The 15,806-nt window shown below is 37.8% G+C and overlaps 7 protein-coding genes across 14 annotated transcripts; 4 read left to right on the top strand and 3 right to left on the bottom strand.

Moving 5' to 3' along the window:
* The first annotated feature begins 71 nt into the window (after window positions 1-71).
* LOC135166400 (uncharacterized) lies at window positions 72-679 on the top strand. 2 transcript variants are annotated; one of them, XM_064128561.1, is made up of 2 exons: window positions 72-238; window positions 399-679. In XM_064128561.1, the coding sequence occupies exons 1-2, from the start codon at window positions 151-153 to the stop codon at window positions 677-679; spliced, it is 369 nt and encodes a 122-aa protein (XP_063984631.1). In that variant the 5' UTR covers window positions 72-150. The 2 variants fall into 2 exon arrangements, with proteins under 2 accessions (XP_063984631.1, XP_063984630.1); XM_064128560.1 differs by having other exon boundaries at window positions 394-679.
* On the bottom strand, window positions 663-3,097 carry LOC135166391 (uncharacterized). 2 transcript variants are annotated; one of them, XM_064128549.1, is made up of 2 exons: window positions 2,535-3,097; window positions 663-1,708 (listed from the first exon to the last, which is right to left on the bottom strand). In XM_064128549.1, the coding sequence occupies exons 1-2, from the start codon at window positions 2,658-2,660 to the stop codon at window positions 968-970; spliced, it is 867 nt and encodes a 288-aa protein (XP_063984619.1). In that variant the 5' UTR covers window positions 2,661-3,097; the 3' UTR covers window positions 663-967. The 2 variants fall into 2 exon arrangements, with proteins under 2 accessions (XP_063984619.1, XP_063984621.1); XM_064128551.1 differs by having other exon boundaries at window positions 1,768-2,677.
* Window positions 3,098-3,189: 92 nt separating this feature from the next.
* Window positions 3,190-4,483, top strand: LOC135166396 (pre-mRNA-splicing factor Syf2). Its single transcript, XM_064128554.1, has 4 exons — window positions 3,190-3,365; window positions 3,485-3,625; window positions 3,708-4,000; window positions 4,086-4,483. Exons 1-4 carry the CDS (start codon window positions 3,276-3,278, stop codon window positions 4,249-4,251), a joined length of 690 nt encoding a protein of 229 aa, XP_063984624.1. The 5' UTR covers window positions 3,190-3,275; the 3' UTR covers window positions 4,252-4,483.
* Window positions 4,469-6,782, bottom strand: LOC135166374 (uncharacterized). Its single transcript, XM_064128512.1, has one exon. It carries the CDS (start codon window positions 6,602-6,604, stop codon window positions 4,613-4,615), a length of 1,992 nt encoding a protein of 663 aa, XP_063984582.1. The 5' UTR covers window positions 6,605-6,782; the 3' UTR covers window positions 4,469-4,612.
* An 80-nt stretch (window positions 6,783-6,862) lies between these two features.
* LOC135166383 (GDP-fucose protein O-fucosyltransferase 2) lies at window positions 6,863-9,232 on the top strand. Of its 2 annotated transcripts, none has more exons than XM_064128536.1 (8): window positions 6,863-7,058; window positions 7,337-7,473; window positions 7,629-7,754; window positions 7,832-8,099; window positions 8,192-8,384; window positions 8,561-8,738; window positions 8,799-8,928; window positions 8,998-9,232. In XM_064128536.1, exons 1-8 carry the CDS (start codon window positions 6,880-6,882, stop codon window positions 9,146-9,148), a joined length of 1,362 nt encoding a protein of 453 aa, XP_063984606.1. In that variant the 5' UTR covers window positions 6,863-6,879; the 3' UTR covers window positions 9,149-9,232. The 2 variants fall into 2 exon arrangements, with proteins under 2 accessions (XP_063984606.1, XP_063984607.1); XM_064128537.1 differs by having other exon boundaries at window positions 6,934-7,200.
* LOC135166398 (biogenesis of lysosome-related organelles complex 1 subunit 6) lies at window positions 9,170-10,645 on the bottom strand. Of its 4 annotated transcripts, XM_064128556.1 has the most exons (6): window positions 10,403-10,639; window positions 10,236-10,319; window positions 10,054-10,161; window positions 9,875-9,962; window positions 9,566-9,652; window positions 9,170-9,474 (listed from the first exon to the last, which is right to left on the bottom strand). In XM_064128556.1, the coding sequence occupies exons 2-6, from the start codon at window positions 10,292-10,294 to the stop codon at window positions 9,358-9,360; spliced, it is 459 nt and encodes a 152-aa protein (XP_063984626.1). In that variant the 5' UTR covers window positions 10,295-10,319; window positions 10,403-10,639; the 3' UTR covers window positions 9,170-9,357. The 4 variants fall into 4 exon arrangements, with proteins under 4 accessions (XP_063984626.1, XP_063984629.1, XP_063984627.1 ...); XM_064128559.1 differs by lacking the exon at window positions 9,566-9,652 and having other exon boundaries at window positions 10,403-10,641; XM_064128557.1 differs by lacking the exon at window positions 10,403-10,639 and having other exon boundaries at window positions 10,236-10,396.
* Window positions 10,646-11,258: 613 nt separating this feature from the next.
* On the top strand, window positions 11,259-15,800 carry Tab2 (TAK1-associated binding protein 2). Of its 2 annotated transcripts, XM_064128526.1 has the most exons (10): window positions 11,259-11,702; window positions 12,276-12,426; window positions 12,886-13,348; window positions 13,426-13,794; window positions 13,987-14,169; window positions 14,236-14,387; window positions 14,445-14,538; window positions 14,650-14,922; window positions 15,347-15,403; window positions 15,554-15,800. In XM_064128526.1, exons 2-10 carry the CDS (start codon window positions 12,319-12,321, stop codon window positions 15,577-15,579), a joined length of 1,725 nt encoding a protein of 574 aa, XP_063984596.1. In that variant the 5' UTR covers window positions 11,259-11,702; window positions 12,276-12,318; the 3' UTR covers window positions 15,580-15,800. The 2 variants fall into 2 exon arrangements, with proteins under 2 accessions (XP_063984596.1, XP_063984597.1); XM_064128527.1 differs by lacking the exon at window positions 12,276-12,426 and having other exon boundaries at window positions 11,261-11,702; window positions 12,891-13,348.
* Window positions 15,801-15,806: the final 6 nt, after the last annotated feature.

The following is a 15,806-nucleotide window of genomic DNA, read 5'->3' as shown; positions in this document are numbered from 1 at the left end:
GACGAAAAAAAAACAATCGAAAGATTACCGCTTGCTCTACAATAGGCCAACCTCGATAGTATTTTTCATCTGACATTGGAAATTTTTTATAGAAACGCCATGAAAATTCTCGGGTAATGAGATAAATATATGTCATAAAACTAGGACTTTATGACATGGGTAACAGGGGGTCGATCGGGGAGAGACATTGTCCGCACCATGAATGCCGAAAGGAACGCCCTGGAAAATTCTCTAACAGGTAAATGCAATTTCAATAACACGATTACTATTTGGCCACTAAACTATTTAAATTTTTTTTGTGGTAAACGCGCCGAAAGAATCAGCAACTAATTTACAATATTTAAAATTATTGAGTGAAAGTCTTCTTATTCAGTCGTTAAAATTTTTGCGCAGCACAGATGCACATAAATCGTCACCTAACTCATCAAGACATCATGTACATCGATATGATGTTAAAAATGGAAAGATTGCCAATGCGACAAATCCATTTATCATATTTTTCTTGAGATTAAGGAGTAAGAGCCCGAAAAAGCCAGTCACATTAATGGCCCGACTCGCTGGAAAAAGGTGGACGAAAATGTCAATCGATCAGAAACAGAAATATATGAATCTCGCCAATGCTGAGAAGAAGAGAAGAGAAGATAAAAAACGAAGACGTAAAATAAAAATCACACAATAGAACTTTATTTATTTATTTATATTGAATTATTCTGGAAAATTGAGCCAATAAATTGCATCAATCATCATTGGATCGTGTAAAACTCTCTTCACTCTAGAAAATTTCAAAGCGATTTCTGCAGATAGAATAGAATAAAGGTCACAATGGTCCAAAATGCCTAGTTAATTATCCACACATTATTATAAAATTAAAATGTTTCTGAAAATGACATTCATTTGGATCTCTGTTTGACGACGCAATTGTTTTCAACGTCATGATTTGCTGGGAGCTTTCTTGCGACTGTTATCTTCAGGTATTCATACATTTTCGTTTGCATACTCTCCACTTGACAAAGTTTCCGTTACAATTTTTCGGTTCACGTGTTTTAGAAATGTGAGACTGATTCCTGTGACAGGGATTCCTAAATAATTCAGGTTTATCAACGTTAATTTTTTCCACTTTCACTTCAACTCCCCTCAATAATTTAGAATCCCACATGGCATTGATTTTCGAGTTTGACGACCCAATAGCAGACGTTTTCACCGATATATGTGGAGATTTCTTGCTCCTATTCGATCTCAATTTGCGTATAACTGAATTACTACTCGAATTATTCTTCTGCACATGATTTTCTGAAAAAAGTCTCCATTGACTAGTCATTTTTTTTGATGAACTCAATTTCATGTTTATGTCATCGTGATTCAAATTCAAATGATGGTGCGTACACTTTGTATCCCCGGTGGTCAAAGAATCATTCGAATAACTCAAATTATTGATCAAATTAAGTTCTTTTTCCTTTCTCGCTGTGTCATGTCGGTCTTTATCGACATTAAAATCTAGACCGTCTTGAATTTTATATTTTTTAATCTCCACCATTGGAAGATGTTCGGTTTTTTTTGCTTCGTCAGCACTCTGCGGGGACATCCACGATAACTGGCTTTTCAACTCCTCATCTGCTTGCAGGCACTTGTTGTAAAATTTATAGAATTCTGCCAGCTTGTAGTTACAGAAAAAGCACATGAATTTTGGAAGGAAATCCATCTCGTGAACCTATGGAATGAAGACAAGATTTAGAATCTGAATGTCATGTGATGTGTGGACATAGCAACCCCTTGATTTTGTTTAATTCATATAGACTGTATGGAAATAAGCAGTCTCCCGGTCTTCACACTGGTAGTCTTCCGAATTAGAGATTGATTGCTTCATTAATTGGAAGTTTCTCTCCTCCTTCGACTCATTGGTCAATTAGATTTTTCATTTCCCAGTAGACTGCTAGAAATTTAGTGCTCCTATCCTCCTGGGCCACTTTCTCTCCAACAGCACAAGCGAAAGGAGTGAAGAAGCAAAGAAGAAATGCGATAGTGGAGAACAAGAAAAACGCTTGAATTTTTTTTTAATTACTGGAGAGATAAATCAATCCTTCTGTTGGTCATATGCATTTTTTTACGACCCCACGTTTGCATATTTCAAAAATAACATGCGGACTACATTATATTTTTCTTAGCTGATACCCTGAATCAATTGAAGAGGAAATCTTGAAACCGGGCTAAATGAAATCCTAAAGAATAAATCGCAAAAGAAAAAACAATAATAAAGGGAGGAAGAATGTCAGAGTGTTAAAAAAATCACTTCATTAGGCTATCCATTAGCTTTCACATGCGTGACAGGAAAGAATTCATAAAATAAAAATACTTAATGGTGATAACATTAAATGCGAGAGAACTATTCTGATATTTAATCATAGCTTCTCCCCCCATTTGTTCCCTTATTGCAGTAGAAAAGATAATGAAGAAAGCTAGTCAAAAAGTTAAAAATATAGTCAAATTCTTCAATACTATTGTTTACTAAAAGAATCGATAAATATCAATTTAATTACTGAAATGGGAAGAATGGCGTTGATTTTCCGGGCATGATTTTCCTTCTCATCAAAAATATCAAATGCCAAATCGGGTGTGTATTTTCCACACAGTCTGCACAGTCTACTTGACTCGAGCGTCTCCATATTCTGTTCTATTATTGCACTGTTTATATCCCCGAGTACTCGCAGGAAGTGCTACACCGCAGACCTGTTGGGCTTTTTCTCCAACTGTCTTTGAAAAGGGACCTTTGGTTCGACCAATTTCAGCAGCAACTTCATTCACATCGTACACGACGAACAGCTGAATTCACTTTTGAAGTTTGTCCAATTTTCGCGCACTATATGCCAACAAGGCAGAAGCCTATCCATGTATGGGTACGCGGGGTATTGCTTTCCAATGAACAGGGGGGTAAAGAATAAAGCACTTCACGCCGTGATGAATTGTACAGTCGGTCGGGCTAATCTTTTCCACCCCCACTTTGCTTAATCTCCATTACATTCACGTTTTCCACCTCTGAAATTCAACCAACGGACTCGCTACTTTGCCTTTAGTTATGGTCTGTTTATTGTGCCTTGAGTGGGGGTGAGTTTCGGGATTGTTTCTACCAGGTAGCAGCATCAGCGAATAAATGGGCGACCGTCGGTAACTCAGAGTCCTTCTCGATACTATATCGATATAAGAGCAGTTTGTTCGAGGTTCTGGTGCTGTTGTTTGTTGTTGTTAGTGTTGATAGAATCTGCGCCAATTTGTTGATAATAATGGCTGATCAAGAATTATCTGGAGAGAAAACATTTGCCGAAAAACAAGCTGAGAGAATGCAACGGCTGAAGAACCTACACAACAAAAGGGTAAGTACAGGAATCCCAATGCTGTAGAATTAACCTCAAAATTTTTGACGTAATGTATAGGTAAATAGGAGCTTGTAAATATTAATGATATATCCGTCGTTGGGTATTTTATGGTTTAGAATGAAGCGAGAACTCAAAATCATAAGGAAGTTGTTGAAGAGGATAAGAGAATGAAACTACCAACTAATTGGGAAGCCAGGAAACGGCAGGCTGAGTGGATTCTGAGTGATGAGACTGCCAGGAAAGAGGCAGAAGAGAAGGTCAGTAAAAAATTATTTACAGTGAAAAAAATCGACAGTTAAGGGTCTTTACTCCTCAGAATTAACTATCGTTTAATTCCAGGGCCTGGACTATGATCGACAAAAACTTCTTCACATTGATGCACTAGAGGCAGCAAGACTCGAACGTAAAAAGAAACGAAAAAATCCAGACTCAGGTTTTGCTGATTACGAGCAGGCAACGATAAGACAGTACAATCGTTTGGTAAAAGGAATAAAACCGAATATGGAATCATATGAAGCTGCTAAAGAAAAGCTGGGACCAGCATTTTATGGAGACAGGAATACGATTCTTCAAGGACTGCACGAGGATAAAAAAGAAGCTGTGGACAAGATGGTGGACGATTTGGAAAAACAGTAAGTTTTTTTTTATAATGAAGGGTTTTCTTCAAATGTACCAGTTTTCTTTGGGAATGAATAATAATGTTTTTGTTTATTTCAGGATCGCTAAGCGGGAGAAGTACAGTAGACGACGAACCCATAATGATGATGCAGATATTGATTACATCAATGAACGCAATGCCAAATTTAATAATAAATTGGAGCGATTTTATGGCGAACATACGAGAGAAACGAAGCTTAATTTGGAAAGAGGCACGGCGATATAATATATTTTATTTCGGAAATTTGGTTTTATTACTCGGCGATGACGTAATATCATTGCAGTATTGTCAAAGTACAATTAAACATATATGATGTATATGTTGTTGAATGTAGCCTTTAGTGTTTGTGGATACATTTCGACATTATATCAAGGCCGTTTCTATGGATATATTTGGGATACAAGTTTCGGAGATGTATATTAGTTCAATAAAAGTAAATAAATATATCTTCAAAAAAGTATGTTTTAATCAGTTATTCGGCATATGGGTTTACAGAGTTGCGAAGCACAAATTGTTATCAAAAGAACATTATAAACATTAAAATTAAAAAAAAAAATAGCACGTAACAAAAATACAGAACAATGTTTTACGTAATTGATTCATTTAGTTCATGTAGAACGACATCTTTGAGCATCTCAAAAACAGAAATCAGTCCCGGGGATTTTTCTAAAATCTCCATCACGCTCTCATCAATGTCCTCTGCTTTCAAGAATTTCGTGAAGACATGGTACAATAATGTTGCATTGTAGAATTTGTGGAGAGGTGACGGGGTGTAGGGATAGTCCAGTAATGCATTGAATTGGTGTGTATATTGGAAGCACTTTTGAAACTCCCAAAAATTTTGTTCGAAATTCTCAGAGTCATTATTTGATTTCACATGCTCAAATTCCTCATCCCCCATCATCGAATGTGACTGGAAGAAATTAGCCGCAGCAGAACAGTCGTCCTCAGAAACATTTAGAGTATCGTATTCATTGGACTCATCGACCTGATATTTATCACATTCGTAGACTTTCGAATCGTCTGTGCGTCGAAAGAAGCCAATTTTATCATCGATAAGTCCCAACAGCATTGTGAATAATAAAGAGCATAAATGAGCATCAGTTTGAACTATTTCACATTTTCGCTTCATCCAATATGTTATGGTAACGACGTAGAGTCTCCACGTCTCTGGAAGTTTGTGTAGATTTTCATGATTTCTGATTCCAAAAGTCTCATTAATCAATCGTATTCTCATAGCTGCTGCATCTGACCGTAATTGGTCTAAATTTACGGGCCATTTCTTCAGTGTGATAGATCTGACTTCACAATCACGATCTGTTATCGGCACATTAAGCACATACTCTCTGTCTTCCATAGTCGATATTATCAGTTCAGAAATTCGGATGAGCATTGGAAGTTCTCCTTCGTGTGCTGGATGAAACGATTCATTCTTCTCGAATTTGATCATTCTAATGTAATACATTAATAATTTATCAACAATACCGATCGGCGACCCTGTTGTGATGAAGTTTCGGCACCACCAATCAGGAGCTTCGGCGATGATCATCTCTCCGGTTATTAAATCGCATTCATTGCTCTTATCCGATTTATCGATCTCTGCGTCATCCTCGCCTCTCAGTGAGTCACGTTTTCTGGTCACGTCAAGATATCGGCGAAATTGAAGACGCTGTTCCTGCCTTCTTTTCTTGAGATAATCAACTTTTGTGGTATCCAGTGGTAAATATGGTAGAATGTCACTTGAGATAGTCCCAAATTCCCATATTCTCTTCTCGAGATAGTCTGCGACCTTTTCTCTTTTCTCAACGCTGATGTGCTTCACAATCGCTGCCACAGCGTTCTCCAATGATTTAAATTGACTTAACCAATTGAGAATACTTAAAATTGACTGATTCTCCGAAACTTCGTAATAAAAATTTTTCCATAATGCGGAATTCATGTTTTTCGTGTCCAGCAGTTCGAGGGCCAACGGGAGGAACGATGGTTTGAACTCACTCAACTCATTAAACAACGTACAGGGGTTGTACAGCTCACATAATATTGATGGGCCACCATCACCTGGGATAGGTTGTTTATGTACACTGCTATAGGGTATGAATTTTACCCCATAGAAATAAAAATCATAGTCGCCGCTTAAAACTGGGCAATCATAAGCTGTAGCGAGAGCTGCAACAGTATCGTCAGCTGGAGCTAGGGGCCTTATCACTTGAATTCCAAGTTTCCTCGCAATATTATACCCTATGTGAGGAGTAAGCAGTGGCAGGCAGTTTCTATTTTTACCGTAGCTTTTCCTATTTCTTGTGGGATGATTTACCCAATAGTTCAGATAGCTCTGAAGTCCGTCCAACACGAGAATTGGAGTGATTTTGCAGGATTTCAAAGTCGAAAAAAATAGCTTAGTATTCCATCCAAATATATCGTAATTTCCACCCAATTTTGCACTGCTGTTTGCCACTCCGTCATAAAGCCTAGCAGATATATTGGCCCAATCAATGACCAAGAAAGTATTTTGAAGGTAGGTGACCTCATAATTTTCCTTGTCAAATAAATGACATTTGTGTAAATTGTGAATACCCATTGGAATACGTACACTCGCTAAAATGTTCCAGACTGTTTATGACGGATAAGAGAAAACTGGAGTGGAAACCCATCTACCCGTCAAGGCTCGTGAAACAAAGACTAATTTTACTTATGAATCACCGGATCATTTTACGATTTAGGAACCCCTTCCATCAACTTAATTCCGTTTATCATGCAACGATAAACCGCGAAGTAGGGATATATTGATTTTACGTAGTTCCCATTAAAATTTGTTTGTAAATTAAATTTGAATTAGTCTAAGACGTAGACTCAATGGAATACATGCCAGTGTTGATGAATACAAAGAGCATTCAATTCTCTTTCGTCCATCAGAGGGCACTGGGATCAGATAGCGCCAACTTAACCTCAAATTTGAGTTTGACATTGTTGTGTTCAAGGAAAACTTCTTGTAAATTTGTACTGCATCATGTGCAATGTCAACAAGCTCTCAGGTGCTTTAAAGTTATATTTTTTCTCTGTACTCGTTAATGAAATTTTGTGTACTCATTTGGAGACTGAACAGTACTGTGAAATCCCACAAAATTCAGGAGAGCAGGCGAATTGTGGAAGACAGAAATATTCAACAAATAAACGGTGGGAACTTTGGCAGTTAGATATACTAGAGATCTCCATTTTTTTTCAATGTCAAAAGGATATGCGAATGCTGCAGATATTTGTTGTCCATTAAAAAATATTTATTTGATAATATATGATCCTTTCATATTATCAGGTATATATTATACGATGTCAATCCTCCCGAGGGATTTAACCTGAGGAGGGACGTATACGTCAGGATGGCAGTCTTCATCCATAACTTGAATCAAGCGGATAAAATATATCAGTGGAATTTGGTGTTACCACCGTGGGGTAATCCATTCAATGATCCCCCGTTGAACTTGTCACTCGTCTTTTGTTTTCCTCTATTACGGTTACAATTTTTCCTGTCGAACCTCGCGAACGTTTTAAAACTCCCTGAGATTTGAATCACTCGACTCTTTCCTCCACTAGCATTCTATTCGTAGATCACTTATACCACTGGAGGAGCCACGACATTGGTGAACAGTCTGGGATTCCCTGGGGTGTGTTTTACGACGTTCCTAGTCTGATGAGATTCATTCCTGTGCTTGAAATGCATCAATTTTTCAAGGGTAATTCCTGTTAGCCCCACCAACGTGAATCTTCATAAGAGAATGAAAATTCAAATTTGATGATCATTTTTTTCCAGATTATGATTCCACGAATGGAGTCTTAACTTTGGATCGCGTATTCGTGCTTCAAACTGACCCAAAAATTTTTGAAAATAATGACTTTCGAGATAGAAATGAGGTCACAACGTGCGACGAACAGAATATTAGATTCAAAAAGCTATCGGGAGACAAAGTCAAAGGGTATTTTTGGGGATACACTAACATCACTGCCAAGGATGTCCAGTGCTTACTATTCCATGGAACTGCATCCAATTTAGTACAAAATTTGGAGCCCGGATTATACAAGTGAGGAATTCTTTTCACTCAGTTCGACGAGTTTTGAATTGTCTAAGAAATTTTGTCGTGTGTATTCTACTGCTGAATACATTGATTTATAGGAGTTATATGTTTGACCACGTGGAAATTCCTCTTCACGATTCCTATGGCTCCCAAAACTTCTGGAGAGCGAGACGAAGTATGAGATTTAATCCAGAATTGGATGGAATTGCGCAGAAATTCAGGCGAAGACATCTGAATTCGACGGATGATAATGATAAGACTATAAGGCCACAGAATTGGCTTGACGAAGAGGTGATAATGATTATTTTGCATATTCAGATCTTCTATGGAAAAATTCCTCAAGACGCTAAGCAGTTGCAAGAGGAACAATGCGTATTTTTGATCCAGTCATTCGCAATCTTATTTATGACGGATTATTCATATATAATAATCATGTTTTATAATATAGAATGAACTTGAATATTCAGGAGCAGAGAAGTGCCGTCGGTGGTGCTTACCTGGCGGTACACTGGAGGCGAAAAGACTTCCTTATCGGACGCAGTGATTATGTAGCGTCTGTTTCAAAGACTGCACGTCAGTTGAAAAAAATAATAAAAAAACTGGGACTGGACACAATTTTTATCGCAACAGATGGTAGCGATCATGGTGAGAATGGGAATGAGCTTGAGTTTTCAAAACCATATCATAATATTTATTAATCCCTAGAATTCGAGGAGTTGAAGCTACAATTGGGAAACTACAAAGTTGTGAGATATATTCCACCCTATGATGTGAGGAAAAACTTTAAAGATGGAGGAGTTGCCATCGTCGACCAAATAATTTGCTCTCATGCCAGGTAATTTTGATTTTCCAACTTTCCTAGTTTTTGCTGATGCTGTTTCGTACAATTTTTTACTCTCAACAGGTACTTCATTGGGACTTACGAATCAACTTTTACATTTCGAATTCAAGAGGAACGCGAAATCATCGGCTTCCCGGTCGAAACAACTTTTAATATTATCTGCTGGAAAGATGAAGAATGCGCGCCCCAAAGTCAATGGAAAATTACTTGGTGACTGAGCCAAAGACAAGTGATATACATTTGTACAGATATAATTATGTTCATTTATTGTAACTAAATACATTATCTTTCAATATGAGTGGAATGGAATTGATTTACGTTGCGAATTCAAACCCCAACCTGTTCCAAAGAGTTCGTAGAACAAAATATTCAAAGCTTTCCCAAGAAAATATTTTTTACGGTTGTTTTTGATGACATTTCCAACTATGACGAAGGTGGTTCTCTTTGGGATTCTTGTTCACAATGCGATACTTCGTCTTGTCTATGTTCTGTTGACGGTACTCCTTTCTGCTTAATTTGGTGTAGACGGAGGGCGCGTTTCTAAATTATAAAACAGTGTTAGGGGAGCAACGCCAATTTTTCGATTTTTTTTTTCAAATACTAAGAAGAAAATTTGTATATCTTCGTTTACCTTCAATTTCACAGTTTTCTCATGAATATTCCCCATTTCTTTCTTGATGTGAAACAACTTGTCTTGGTATGTTTTAATCACAGCGTACTGTCACACATCAGAAATGGCATATTTATTATTGCAAAAAAAAACACTCTAAAACATCTGAGTAAGCGCCCAACGTTCTCGTGAAATTCTCGAATAAAATTATTGAGCATGCAAATTTTAGAGTAACTTCCTGTCCGCGAAATTCCCGCTACATTATCAAATTCATGAATTCCTATTTCAACTCCATGCAAAAGAAAAATACCATATCCCAAATTAATTTACCATTGCACAGCATTGTCCATCCTCGGCAGTCTCAGTCAACTGTTTGTTTTCGAATTGCATTTTTCCAATGAGATTGTCTTGTTTTTTCCTTCAGCAACAAACATGAAGTTACTTTATGCTACCGAATTATTTGTATCAAATGAAATAAGGAAATTATCGTTAGAGAATCATTGACTTACAATAATTCATCCAATTCTTTCTTTATCTGTTCCAGGGAAGGCTGATATGCTTGTAATATTCCCCGTGCAAGTGCATCTCGATTTGCAGTTACAGTGACTAGTTGTTCGCTGTATCGAAGTCAGTAGAATCTCAATTAATAATAATAATGAAGAGCTTTGGACATACCAAGAGTCATAATTACATTTCTGACAGATTTGGCTGGACCTCCGCTGCAGCCGCTTCTCCGATTTCCATCATCATCGTGATTGCGAAGTAAATAAATTTCCTGTTTCATTCGCTAATTAATTGTACAGTCTTATAGCAAATCAGCTGTTGTTTGTAAACATAGTTATATGTATACGTAGGTACCTCAGGCACTCGGCGTTCTTTTGGTAAATAGAATGAAGTCTTGAAGTAGCTGAGCGAAATGTATCCGCACAAAATTCACCTCATGCAGGATTTTGATCTCAAATTGACGCTGAATGAGGACTAACACATTAAAAAATGTTGACAAAAGTATAAATCTCTATTTGACTTGTCAAAACTGGAGTTTTGTTTCACTGGGCTATTGGTTCATCGTGGAAATTCGTAGGAACAATACAGGGTCCCTATGACCACCATATTGTTACCATTTTTCGCCGCGACGATTCAAACAGCATTTTGGAATACCATAAACCTTTCAAAACTGCATAAAGAGAATATGCGAAGCTGTGCGATAAGAATATTAACAAGGAGATGGTTTTTCATGAAAAATGAATCATTATGCCGTCGTCAATCCATAAGTGAACTTTTTCTCGATAAATAGATGCAACAAACATTGGCAATTTAAGAAACTGTCCATTCCACCGCAGAATTATAAATAAAAACTACATTAGCGATTCCTAAGTTTCAATTCTCCCACGCACCTCGAGCATTTTTATAAATCCACCCAATTCTCGTTCTCCAATGGATTTTACATCTAAATTTTAAAGACAAATGATAATAATCAGACGGAGTAATTACTCATCCACATATTCACGTAATTTTCAAGATGGCAAAAAACGCTTGAGAATAATTCAGAAAGTTGTGTAAAAAAACCATCACTCGCACGATCGTTGAGTTTTAAAATAGAGCTGCCCCTCCAAACGTCTACCACTCGGTGATTACGATACGCTCCTTTCATCCATTCGTAAATAGGAAGTGCTGACGTCGTGAAAACCGCCATTTCCCAAAGTCAAACCAGAGAAAAGTCGTTTATTCCGATCCCTCGGCGTAAAACAATGATTCCAATTTCTCTGCATCCATCTGTATTTTAAAATAAATTTAAAAAATCCCTTCCGATCATAAATTGGGGGATCATGAGGGTACCTGAGTTTATTTGGATCTCCACCCGACATGCGTAGTCCTGTACTCAGTGAACAGCTGATCTGTTATCAGCAACGGACGATAGAATATTTCCCACTCCATCATTCGTCTCGATTGATGAGAAAAGTTGTCCGCAAAGCTGCCCCTTTGTTGTTGAAGAAAATACGAGATGAAATTGACAAAAACCCGTTGTCACCTGATCTCTACGTGAAAGAAATTGTCACAAGTGCACCTTCGTAGTTCAACCAAAACGTGAATTTTCTGTAGTGATAAATTATTGTGTACTTCCAAGTTTTTTCTCGGGTCTTTCGATGATTGATGTCCGGTAAGTTGATACTTTTTGGTGTTAAATTACTGATTTTTCAGTCAAAATGTAGACTTATCTCTTCATACATTCGTGTATCACATCATTTTTCCTGTGGTTCTATCCAATTATTCACGAAAACATGTAATTTCCTTTGTTATGCTTCTTGCCTCAAGAAATAATGGGAAATATTGAAATTCTAGTGTGTGATAATATTGATATCTAGTTGATTTTTGATAGAAGACGTGATGTTTATCTTACATTCAGACTTTCATCACCCGGTGTTGAACATAACCTAAGCAGTTTTGCAGTTTTGCGTGCAAAATAGTTCACTGAGGAAGAAAAACCGTAGGTTCTATGGGATATACTTGATTGCATGCATATTCTTGGGAAAGGCAGAGGACATTTCCCATATACGAATATTAGAAATAAGTAAACCCATATGTTCCTCAAACTGACCCCCTAGCCCTCAAAGGTCAACAATATACCAACAATTCCGATTTAAAATTGACGAACTTCTGTGACGTTTGCACACCAATCTGGAGACTCGTCGTTCTTCAAAATACACCTGGAATATAAGATGTTTCGATTTAGGAATACATGCAAGTAGCCTTCGTCAAAAGAATGGCGCCTTACAATGGAGGAGTGCCATTGCTCTAACATCGTGATCATGCAGCTATTCCACGAACTGAAGCAACAGTTTCCAGCATTGCCGGACTACATCGTGTCTCAGTGCATCGCCCAGGTACACGAAGAAATCGACCTACGTGCAAACATCGCCGGAAGCAAATGAACATTACCCCCAAGAATTAAAATAGTCTAATGCTATGTGTGTGAATTTACATTCTCCAACTAATGTTTGTACATGGAAGGGATTATTCAGTAAAAATGACGAAACCATTTCCAAATATAGCGCTCCCCGAAATTAGAAATTCTTGAACATTCAGCAAATGTTACGTACCCTCCAGAAAATGTCGCAATTATTGAGAGAAAAATATGGATGACAAGATTATTTTCGCCCTCAACCATCGCCTGTCAATGAAAATTTATTTTTAGTCTTCTCTTTGGTAATTTTTAATGGATATTCCTCACCGTGTGTTACTTCATTCATTTTTGCATTACTAATACGTGTACTCAACACCGAGTTACACAACCCTCAATTATAACCCCAACCCTTCATTAATGACAATGAAATATGTTGCAGAATAGTCACGACAGGGAGATATGTACAAGAAGTTTACGCGCAGCACAAGATTTACGATCGTCTCCAGGTGCCTTTCCGCCCCCAGCACCTGAGCCACTACCATCGCTTTACGACATCAATAATGAGAGGAACAATGATGATAAAATAGTTGGAAATACCCATCGAAATCATCAACGGCCTCATCGGCCGAATTCCCTGCACATTGGCAAATCACGCCAGTGCAATAGCCCAAATAATTCGAGACTACAATTCTCCCCGGCAACGTCTTTTCCCTCGCGTTCTACGGCTTCGTCAGCTGTTAGTAACTATTCTTCGAGGGCTTTATTTGAAGACCTACCAAATCCAACGGTCGCAAGTACGATCAATGTTGTCGATAAATCGGGGAATAATTGTGGTGGAGAGAAACCAGCGAGGGGATTTGAACTCAATGTAAATGTCGCTTGCAGTCCTGCTAGCAATAGTGGTAATTTTATTGTTATTCTATTGAATCATATCATGCTGATAGATTGCCGATCGATATTAAATCATATTCTCATATAGGTCAAATTCCCCGCTTAAGTCGAACTGATCTAGTCGGCGAGCAACTATCGCATTATACGGAATCGAGACTGGCAGGGAATCATGATTGTGAGACTGTAGATCATACAAGAGGTTACACTTCTGTCAGTCTCATCCTCAGGCCCCCGTCCTCCGAACCACAGCCACCCATTGATATTCGGTCTCAAGGGTCCAGTCTGACTTATTCAACTTCTTCGTCAGATGCAAGGGGCTTCCAGAGTCGCTTGCTGATCAGCATAGGTCCTGGTAAAGTTGGCAGTGTGGCGGCAGCGAGGATAAAATCGCGAATGGGCCATACAAGGCCCAATTCGTTGCTATCGGCCATGCAGAGTACGTCGAATCAATCGACAGGTGGGTTCACAGAGATGGCAGTATAATTAGGCATTGAAGTGGTAAAATGAGACAGATCACTTTTGCCTATTGATCAGTCTTGCTGAATATCTCAAAATCTAGGGAAGGTGGCCGAATTTGTATTATAACTTTTTTGTGGGGGGAATTGAGTACTACAACAGATGTAATGACAAATAATTCGAAACTATGTAGGAGTTGTTGTGGGGCCCTCCAGTCATTTTCCAAGGCCGTCAACGAGTTCCGCGAAAAGTGGATCGTTAGCTGTGGGTGTTACCATCCCTAATACCGTTCAAAATTGTCCCACTTTGCCAACAACTTCTTCAGCGACGACTAGTTCCATTACTACTAATCACATTGGAGCACAGTTGGACCAAGGTAAGTGCTGCAGTACGCACCAATAATTTCACCAGTAATGTATTTAAATTTTGAATATTATTGCAGTGACTGACAATCAGAAAAAATTAATTACCGAGCAGTTGAAGAGAAAGGAAAGGCTAGCACACGAATTGAGGATGGAAAAATTGAGATTGGAAGCAATGAAGAAGGATCTACAGATTCTCTTGAGGCCCGTAGATCCTGCGGTGCCTACTCAGGTACACGAATATAATAAAATATTTTGAAAAATTATGAAATTATATATTTTGTTCCAGGGGTTAAAGAAAAAACTCCGGAGTGAAATCTATCAACTCCAAGTAGAGTGTGATAGGCTGGCCGACGAAGTAGATCAAAGATCTGATCCAAGAGGTACCCAACCATTAAATATATTCTTCACTAATTGAATTAAATTCTATTTGCAATGATAGATAAATTAGAGAGATAGAGCGTGGTCCTAGAACTCTGTCAAATATTTTTCAGTTCCATTTGGAGAAACAAACGAAGAATTTTATCAGGGAATCTACACAGGACAGAGTCTCAACATCCCCTCATTCACATCAAGACCACGACCCCCATTACCGGCCGTCCCACCGGCCTGGGAACCCCAGGGTCCACGAATTCATCCGTCAAATCACGATAGAGATGACAGAGATGGTCCATCGTGGGTCTGTCGTATGTGCACTTTCGATAATCATCCATTAATGGACAAATGTGAACAGTGTGACATGCCAAAGTTTCGACTTCCCGACACAGGTACAACGAGTGGCTTGCGAACTATTGCTAGAACAGTATCCCAACAATCTGCCGCTGAGAATAATTGATTAATCAATTTCTCCTCTCCAATAATTGCCCACGACACTAAAACGAAAGATATGAAATGCATTTATGGCTCGCATGATTCTACCAGCAATTTTATGCGCCCAATTTTACTTGAGTGAATGGTGATTGAGCTATTCATTAATCAACACCAAAACAATATAAAAATATCGGAAGAATGTCGTTTAATCCCTCCGTCCTTAAACTGATAATCGAATTGATTAATTAATCGTAAGGTTTTTGAATTGAATAAATAACTGTGATTGTATGATTAAACGTGAAATGTGTGTTTTAATTCAAAGCGTGATGACTGCTTTTATTATCAGTTTTATTTAGAATTTATAGGTGCTATCGTTTGCAGGAGAGACACAAGATATTCACATAAGAGTCACACGTCATCATAATTTTTCGCCGAGGCGTGAGTAGTTTTTCATTCATTGGTGTTATTCATTAAGGGATGACAGATCAAATTGACATGAGTAGATGTTGACATTTCTAATTTCCACATAGAAAAACCGCAAAATGTTTATTATAATTTGATCTTTAATTACACATATTTTTCTTATAGGAACACTTCACAGTTGGGTTGTTTGACATATTGTGCATCTAATCTTCAACTACAAAAGTGTAAATAAAAAATTATTCATAACTCGTTACTTGATATTTAACAATGACAATTTAATCTTGTTTAGCGTGTAAATTATTACGTGCAGAACGAAAAAAAAGTAAGAATTCATTCCTGCACAGTGAAATTAACTGAAAATTTGTGGATATTTAATAATGTTTAGTTTTTCAATTGAATAAACCAGGAATAAAATAAA

The sequence above is a fragment of the Diachasmimorpha longicaudata genome, chromosome 10 (genome assembly GCF_034640455.1).
Source record: "Diachasmimorpha longicaudata isolate KC_UGA_2023 chromosome 10, iyDiaLong2, whole genome shotgun sequence".
Lineage (NCBI taxonomy): Eukaryota > Metazoa > Arthropoda > Insecta > Hymenoptera > Braconidae > Diachasmimorpha > Diachasmimorpha longicaudata.
Note: the sequence above shows the minus strand (reverse complement) of the source record. Positions and strands in the feature narration are given on the sequence as shown.

What these genes read in the sequence shown, in the direction of transcription:
- LOC135166400 (XM_064128561.1), top strand. Translation starts at nt 151, where the DNA reads ATGACATGGGTAACAGGGGGTCGATCGGGGAGAGACATTGTCCGCACC. An exon ending in CCTGGAAAATTCTCTAACAG is followed by an intron (nt 239 to 398) that starts GTAAATGCAATT and finishes TGCGCAGCACAG; the next exon opens with ATGCACATAAATCGTCACCT.
- LOC135166391 (XM_064128549.1), bottom strand. Translation starts at nt 2,660, where the DNA reads ATGGAGACGCTCGAGTCAAGTAGACTGTGCAGACTGTGTGGAAAATAC. An exon ending in ACGCCATTCTTCCCATTTCA is followed by an intron (nt 1,709 to 2,534) that starts GTAATTAAATTG and finishes TTCATTCCATAG; the next exon opens with GTTCACGAGATGGATTTCCT.
- LOC135166396 (XM_064128554.1), top strand. Translation starts at nt 3,276, where the DNA reads ATGGCTGATCAAGAATTATCTGGAGAGAAAACATTTGCCGAAAAACAA. An exon ending in AGAACCTACACAACAAAAGG is followed by an intron (nt 3,366 to 3,484) that starts GTAAGTACAGGA and finishes TTTATGGTTTAG; the next exon opens with AATGAAGCGAGAACTCAAAA. An exon ending in GTGGACGATTTGGAAAAACA is followed by an intron (nt 4,001 to 4,085) that starts GTAAGTTTTTTT and finishes TGTTTATTTCAG; the next exon opens with GATCGCTAAGCGGGAGAAGT.
- LOC135166374 (XM_064128512.1), bottom strand. Translation starts at nt 6,604, where the DNA reads ATGGGTATTCACAATTTACACAAATGTCATTTATTTGACAAGGAAAAT.
- LOC135166383 (XM_064128536.1), top strand. Translation starts at nt 6,880, where the DNA reads ATGGAATACATGCCAGTGTTGATGAATACAAAGAGCATTCAATTCTCT. An exon ending in TTTGGTGTTACCACCGTGGG is followed by an intron (nt 7,474 to 7,628) that starts GTAATCCATTCA and finishes TTCTATTCGTAG; the next exon opens with ATCACTTATACCACTGGAGG. An exon ending in AACAGATGGTAGCGATCATG is followed by an intron (nt 8,739 to 8,798) that starts GTGAGAATGGGA and finishes ATTAATCCCTAG; the next exon opens with AATTCGAGGAGTTGAAGCTA.
- LOC135166398 (XM_064128556.1), bottom strand. Translation starts at nt 10,294, where the DNA reads ATGATGATGGAAATCGGAGAAGCGGCTGCAGCGGAGGTCCAGCCAAAT. An exon ending in AAAGAATTGGATGAATTATT is followed by an intron (nt 9,963 to 10,053) that starts GTAAGTCAATGA and finishes TTGTTGCTGAAG; the next exon opens with GAAAAAACAAGACAATCTCA. An exon ending in AGAAAACTGTGAAATTGAAG is followed by an intron (nt 9,475 to 9,565) that starts GTAAACGAAGAT and finishes TTTATAATTTAG; the next exon opens with AAACGCGCCCTCCGTCTACA.
- Tab2 (XM_064128526.1), top strand. Translation starts at nt 12,319, where the DNA reads ATGGAGGAGTGCCATTGCTCTAACATCGTGATCATGCAGCTATTCCAC. An exon ending in TGTCTCAGTGCATCGCCCAG is followed by an intron (nt 12,427 to 12,885) that starts GTACACGAAGAA and finishes AATATGTTGCAG; the next exon opens with AATAGTCACGACAGGGAGAT. An exon ending in GTTTCGACTTCCCGACACAG is followed by an intron (nt 14,923 to 15,346) that starts GTACAACGAGTG and finishes TATCGTTTGCAG; the next exon opens with GAGAGACACAAGATATTCAC.